The following is a 7,776-nucleotide window of genomic DNA, read 5'->3' on the forward strand; positions in this document are numbered from 1 at the left end:
ACTATATCTAATAAATGAAAGGTGCACAGCGGCTCCCCCACTGTGAAACAAAATTCTGTAGTAAACACATGGCACTAGTACTAGGGTACTAGGTTTAAGTATGGGGTGGATTAAGAGATCTAAAATCCTGTCATGCAGAACAAGGCATTAATATATGCTTTATAAGTAATAATAAACTGCCAAGATATTAAACAGATGGGCATAATATCTCCATTTAGTGAAACATAGCATGTACATTATATCTGAAACTTGTATCTGAATATTATTCCTGGGCTTCACTCAAAGGAATTGCTTATTGAGATGACACGCTTTATTCATATAAACATAGATGTAAAGGATTATACTCTGTCAAATACACATTCAGATTCTACAAATAATTGGAATCTATTTACTTAAATGGTATATTTGACATCCTTAATGATCTTGTGTCAATTAAAAAAAAATAAAAATATTAAGTCATATTGTGTTCTGTGGGTCTACTGAACTTTATGGACATTCTTTACTCAGCATCAGTTGCATTTATATCTGTGCCAGTGATAGTCTGCAGCAGTTTAGAAAGGAGGGTGCATCAGATTTTATCATATTTTGACTGCACCGAGTAAGCTGATGAAACCTGCTCGACAACAAGAGGCATTGCCTCAGAGATGTTAACTGCAACAGCATATGGAGGGATGATGAGAGCAGTCTCTGAGTGGGTTTGGCTCACCCAAGCTCAGTTCAGACCAGCCCCGTAGCTTCTAGTAGGCGCGGGCAGCTTGTGAATTACAGGGCCTTTGAGAATAATGTATGCAGTACAAAATGGATGGCAGTAAAACATGGCTACGTGGATTCCCTCAAATAACATCTGATAGAGTCTTTCTCTGAGTCCAGACTCTGGCACAACACAATTGTTTTCATATTCCACTGACACTCAAGCTGTTAAATGCAGACATACTAAAAATGACTAATGCAAACATGTTAAGTTGCAGAGGGTGCTTCCACAGGAATTCTTGCAAAGTACAAGAAGGCCATTGAGACAACAGTGCCATCTCCTGGCTATATTACCTGAATTGTACATAATGCTGTATATATGTGACCCTGGACCACAAAACCAGTCTTAAGTCGCTGGGGTATATTTGCAGCAATAGCCAAAAATACATTGTATGGGTCAAAATGACCAATCTTTCTTTTATGACAAAAATCATTAGGATATTAAGTAAAGATCATGTTCCATTAAGATAATTTGTAAATTTCCTACTGTAAACATATCAAAACGTAATTTTTGATTAGTAATATGCATTGCTAAGAACTTCATTTGGACAACTTTAAAAAGGCAAATTTTTCAATATTTAGATTTTTTTTTTGCACCTTCAGATTCCAGATTTTCAAATAGTTGTATCTGGCCCAAATATTCTATCCTAACAAACCATACATCAATGGAAAGCTCATTTAGTCAGCTTTCAGATGATGTAAAAATCTCAATTTAAAAAAATTGACCCTTATGACTGGTTTTGTGGTCCAGGGTCACATATGGTTTGAACCTGTGCCTAGTACACACAGTTCCAGGGTCAATAATACCATAAATCAAAAGCATAATATTTAACAAATGACGCGAAGACCTGTTAAGCTGATCCAGCAGCTAGGAGTCATTAGAAGAATCGACATGATCCTTCTGATCCTTTACTACTATTACTGTTCAAGAGTTTGTAGACAGTAACTTAAAAAAACAAACAAAAAAAAAACCTTGTGCAGAAAACCAATAAAAATATAAATTATAAGCACTTTTATTTTATAGCAATTTCATTTGAACACAAACAGCGGCCAAATTAGGCAACAAATGCTAATCATGACATTATGATGCCATTGTTGCTAAGCATCAAAGCATCCACACAAAAAGAATGACATTAATTAGTTTCAGAATGCTGTAGACTGTCATGCTAGCCATTCTAATATTTCATTCTGTTTGCAGGTAACTGACATTAAACTTTGTAAAAAATATTGAAAAGAATAATAAAAATAATTCAATTTCAAATGCTGAACTGTACATTTTGAAAAGTGCAATAAGCATTTATTATTTTGAAAACATAGAGCTAACATTTGTTGAAAACTCAAATGTATCAAACAATGCCTTTATCTTCAGTGGGAAGAGCAGAGGGTTCCAGGCCACATTGTTTCATCTGCACAGCTATGTCAAATAAGTAGTCATAACATTCACACCTGAAAAATAACACGGATTTAAAATATAAATATTGTATACATACACAGAATATAGGCCTGAGGTGTGCATTTCATTTCCTATAGCTCACATTGTCTTTGCTTTCTCCCAGGTCTCTCCCCAGACGTAGACCCCATGTCTGCGGACGAGAACAGCGCAGGAGTCGGGGTACATCTCCATGGCTCGGGCCATGCGCTCTTTCAAGTCTTTCTCTTCTGGGGTGTTCTCAATAATTGGAACAACTAGAGTGTCATCATACCTGAGTCAAAACACACACACAAACAGTAAAGTAAAAGCAGTATTTTAGATGCTGGCATTACCATCACAACTATTCATTTTTGGATGAAATACTATTTGACAAGAACAACGTTACATGTTACTAATGTAAAATGGCATGAGTGAAGCATCTTTGCAGCAAGTACAACCTGTAGTTTGTACCAGAGTTTCCTTTTCGAATCCCCTTGATCATCTCTTGATGCGTGATGCGGAATTCCTTGCCAGGACACATGAGAGTTGCCATGACAGCAGACTTTGAGTGTGTATGGATAACTGCCTGAGCTCCTGTGGAAAAGAAATGACAATGTATTTTAGATACAGTACAGAACAAAAGCAACCCACTGTGTGTGGACAGGTACCTCTCATTGTGTAGGCGTTCATGAAGAGGGGCGTGCATTGGCTTTTCTTCAGGTTCTTCTGTGGAGGTGGACAACTGATGTCTTTCTCATCAATGTCACACACAAACAAGTCTTCTGGCTATAAACAGGAGTGGAAGGATAGTTTGTTGGTGTTATTTCATTACACGCCGCAACGCACACTAGTGATGTGTGGTGCGTATGCTACAATTTAAAAAAATAAATAAAAAAATACCTTACTTGTATTCTCTCCTTCTGAACACCTGAGGGAGCTATATAAATGTGCTCACTGGAAGAAGAAAAATATTATACAGTACATTTCATAACTTTGTAAGTACATGGGTACATGCATGTTTTTAATTTCTGAATTAAAAATTATTTTGATGGGCATTAAAGTGATGAAAAATCAACCCAGGAATGAAAATTGTCATCTTTTACTCACCCTCATGTTGTTCCAAACCTGTATGACTTTGAGTCAACTTTAAAACACAAATTAAAATATTCTTAATGAAACCTAAGAGGTTTTTGTTCCTCTGTTGAAAGTCCAGGCAACCAACAAAAGTTGTAAAACGAATTCATATGAATCGAGTGGTTTAATCCAAGTCTTGAGAAGTAGTATCATTGCTTTGGTAACACTTTAGAATAGGGAACACATATTCACTATTAACTAAGAGTTTTCCCTGAACAAACTCCTAATTTATGGTTTATTAATAGTTAGTAAAATAGTTGTTAAGTTTAGGTATGGGGTGGATTAAGAGATCTAAAATCCTGTCATGCAGAACAAGGCATTAATATATGCTTTATAAGTAATAATAAACTGCCAATATGCTAGTAATATGCATGCTAATAAGCAACTAATTAATAGCTAAAATTTGGTCCTTAAAATAAAGTGTTACCATTGCTTTATATGATGAACAGATTTAATTTAGGCTTTTATTTGAATCTAAGCAATGGTCAATGCACAAACATATAGTGCATCACATATGGTTCACAAGGAAGCTTGTGTACAGTATATCACTTTTTTCTTTTAAGATTTGGTTACCTGGGCCCGCATTCATAAAACTTCTTAGTGCAAAGTGTTGCTCCTAGTGAGAAAAAATTCTAAGCAAATTCTTAGAAATGCGGGAGTTTTTTTCTTAAAATTAAAGAGAAGATCCTAGTAAAGATAAAAGTTATTCACAAAGCATCTTAACCCTTAAAAGAGCTCTTAAGGTCAAAAGGTGTTAGGAGTAGGAAGGAGGACCTTTAAGAGGCTTGAGACTTTCTTTAGCAGAGGAGAAAATGGCCGCAAGATGAAGAGGGAGAAGAAAGGTGTTAATAAGACGCTACAGATTAGATCGTGCAGGGATCATGTTTGTGACCGATCTTATTAGAGACACGACAACATCGCAGACACAGTGCAGAAATGCCATAGTGCCAGAAATGAATATATATTTCTACCATGGTCTGTCTGAATAGTCTACTCAGTTCTCATTGGCTGGCAGGTATGCATTAAAACCGTTTAATGCTCAGGTAGTTACAACTTCCAAGTCAGTTGAATCGCCTTTCTATATTAATGCAATGGTTTCATTGACACACACACACACACACACACACACACACACACACATCTCACACAGAGACGCTGCCCCACGACTTTTATTAATAAAATAGCTTAGATACTGGATCGCTACATTATATTCCTCACCATCGAGGGGGTAAAATTGCTGTTTTTGAAGTAATTTAGGCCTGTTATTTCAAAGTGAAGGCTTAGACCAGTGGCCAGTAGCATGAAGCCGGTTTCAGTTTTTACCCAGGTAAGGTCGTGTTTAGTTTGAGCAAACTCTGAGTTTTCGGGCTCAAGAAGGTGGGTTGGTTTTGAGCGGGTTTCGTCACCATGGTAACTTATGCTACACGGCTGAGTTAGAGATCGCAAACCAAAGCTGGACCAATCAGCTCTGAGCAAAGTAACACATCTGATGCAATAAAGCCACCCCCCTTTATCTCTCACTACAAATTAAAGTTTATAGTGATAAAATGTTAGAGACAAATCTTTTGCTGCTAATTGTTTATTATATTTATATTTTATAGATTATGATTATGTATAATTCATATAATATATTCATATAATTAATTATATGAGTTAACAATTAATATTAAGACTATAACTATATATAAATACAAGGTTCAGTATATAAAGCTTTTTAAACTGATGAAGCTTTGTTTTTTTTTTGAGCTCCTTGTAATACAAATTATTTAAATTCAGTTGATTCACTTGCATTGATATAGTTAGTAGCTGCCTTCTCAAACTTTTACTGCAGCAGTGTTTATTCCTGCCTTGTAAATGTGTTTCAATTCATGGTATTTTTTCATAATCTCTTCATCTTCAACAGAGAAGTGAACTGCGCTGACTCTTGCGAGAAGTCAATCAAACTGATGCTTTCCATGTTCCGTGTGATTGGCTGTTTGCCGCACGTGTCACACTTTCAGGTGTACGCGCCTCACAAACTCTGGATCAAACATGAGTTGACAGAGAACATTTATACCAAGCGTTGCGCAACAGCTGATCCTGATCTAAACCGGGTTGGGTTTGTCAGGTTTGGTCAGCTCAAACTTACTCTGCAACTCTGAGTTTGTTCATCTCACTTCGTGCTACAGGCCACAGGGGTCAAACTCAGTTTCTGCCCTGCAGAGTTTAGTTCCAACCTTGCTCAAACACACATACCATGCAGTTTTCAAATAAGCCTGAAGGACTTGATTAGCTGGATCAGGTGCATTTAATTAGGGTTGCATCTAAACTCTGCAGGGCTCTGGCCCTCCAGGAACTGAGTTTGACACCCCTGATTTAGACCCTATTTAAAAGCTCAGTCTTCAAAAGAATGTGTCATACCTAGCATTGCGGGGTCAGCCCCGCCTCCTCACTAACATTAAAGTTTTTGTCTTTTCCTCGCTCAGAGTTGCTCTCTGATTGTTCCTGAATCACTCTTAAACTAAGACTGCTAGTTAGAAATTTTTAAGCTAAATTAGGACCTCTCTGAGAGGATTCTTAGAAGCTTTAAGAATATGGGCCCTGGACTTTCAATGGAGAGACAGAAACCTTTTCATCTGTGTTTCAAGGAAGAACCAAAGTCTTATGGGTTTTTGAACAACATGAGGGTAATTATTGACAGAATTTTCATTTTTGGGTTTAAGTCACAAACATGGTGACACAACTATCCCAATATAAAAATGAATAAAATAAGATAAAATAATACTACAGGTGCATCTCAATAAATTAGAATGTCGTGGAAAAGTTCATTTATTTCAGTAATTCAACTCAAATTGTGAAACTCGTGTATTAAATAATTTCAATGCAAAAAATAAAGATTATCTTTTACTCTTTTATAGTACATTGGTCTAACCATTATGCAGAAAATATAGACCAAATTAGTTAAATATAATATAAGGTATAAACGTTTTTCTTATGAATCCAACATGAATACAAAGAGTCCATCTGTAAGAATTTGGTACATCTTTTTTAAGACCTTTCCATTTCTATTTCGTGAATACCTTTTACGTCACTGACCCAAACAGCAAGTGAATATTGCAGAACAGTGGATTTTATTATTGGTGTAAAATGTCTTGACTAACCCATGCCGCAGGCTTACTCCTCCCCCGGTTCCTGTCACCCAGCCCAACTCATAGAAGAGTCTGCAGAGCTCTGGGATCAGCACACGAGGATGTTCCTGATCCTTCAACAACAACATAAGATCTGTTACTGCATAACACACACCCCTGATCAGATTTGTAATTGACTCGATAAGAAGGAACCTTATAAACTTCTGAGAAACAAACAATATCGAGGATTTCAGAGATTAAACAAAACCAGGGACAAGGACATAATATTTATAGTTTTACCCCTATTCCCTTTCCGTTGCACTCCGCGTGTACAGTGTTCACGATCGACGACATATTTATCACACTGAAAAAAATAAAATAAATAAAATGATGCGGAAAGAGGCTCAAGATTTTATGATTAACATTTCAGTTAGTTTCGAGGCACAAAACAGCTCAAACCAGCGCGTGATCAAACAACAGCAAGCGCTGCAGCGGAAGACGGAAGTGCAGATCTTTAAAAGATAAAAGACCCCCAAACAAGTACGTATGTACATCAAAACTTTATACAGTCTATGATCCAAACACACACACGCGCGCCTAAATTGGCAATAGCATAGAATCGTATTGATTTTATATACAGCAAGATATTTTTTATTTTTATTTTATTTTATTTAGTCATTTATCAGACGCTTTTATCCAAAGCGACTTACAAATGAGGACAATAGAAGCAATCAATTGTAGTATTAAAATAACTAAAAACAGATCCAAAACCTTAAAGCTAAAACTTTATAAATACTACCTATACACATTTTAAAAATAAAGAGATTAAATAAAAATGCATACAACAACATTTCAAAACTTAACATTTAAATGAAAAACAAAAAATAAAGCTAAAAACAATTCAAAATATTAAAGAACAAAAGGTATAAGAGTATAACAATGATTCTAACATAACACTAAGCCAAACACCAAAAAAAACCCAAAAAAACTACATATGTGTATGTACAACCACACAACCACACACACATACATACATACACACACACACACACATATATATATATATATATATATATATATATACACGACCCAACGGAATGGCCAGAGGTGTCGTTTCCCGACATTTTTTGTTACCTAACTGAGCAAGAGACAGCTTAGGCTTGTGAAAGTAAACATTTGTCGTTTTGTTTTGCTTATTTTTTATAAAGTGATAAAGACTTGAGTAAAAGCCTGTCGTACTTTCTTATTGATATATTCAAACGTTTTGTAACATTGACAAAACAGGTAACATTAAGGTCCACTGAAGCGCCTTGCAATGCACAGCGTTATTCTATGTGGTGTGTGCTGCGGCTGCCTAATCATTTTCACAAATAC

General features: G+C 36.0%; 1 protein-coding gene across 1 annotated transcript; it reads right to left on the bottom strand.

Moving 5' to 3' along the window:
* Positions 1-1,726: 1,726 nt before the first annotated feature.
* On the bottom strand, positions 1,727-6,924 carry apip (APAF1 interacting protein). The gene is made up of 7 exons (XM_016495247.1): positions 6,703-6,924; positions 6,436-6,536; positions 3,067-3,115; positions 2,830-2,947; positions 2,620-2,755; positions 2,286-2,453; positions 1,727-2,196 (listed from the first exon to the last, which is right to left on the bottom strand). Exons 1-7 carry the CDS (start codon positions 6,754-6,756, stop codon positions 2,097-2,099), a joined length of 726 nt encoding a protein of 241 aa, XP_016350733.1. The 5' UTR covers positions 6,757-6,924; the 3' UTR covers positions 1,727-2,096.
* Positions 6,925-7,776: the final 852 nt, after the last annotated feature.

This window comes from Sinocyclocheilus anshuiensis, unplaced genomic scaffold (assembly GCF_001515605.1).
Source record: "Sinocyclocheilus anshuiensis isolate Anshui unplaced genomic scaffold, SAMN03320099.WGS_v1.1 scaffold282, whole genome shotgun sequence".
In the NCBI taxonomy this organism is placed as follows: Eukaryota; Metazoa; Chordata; class Actinopteri; order Cypriniformes; family Cyprinidae; genus Sinocyclocheilus; species Sinocyclocheilus anshuiensis.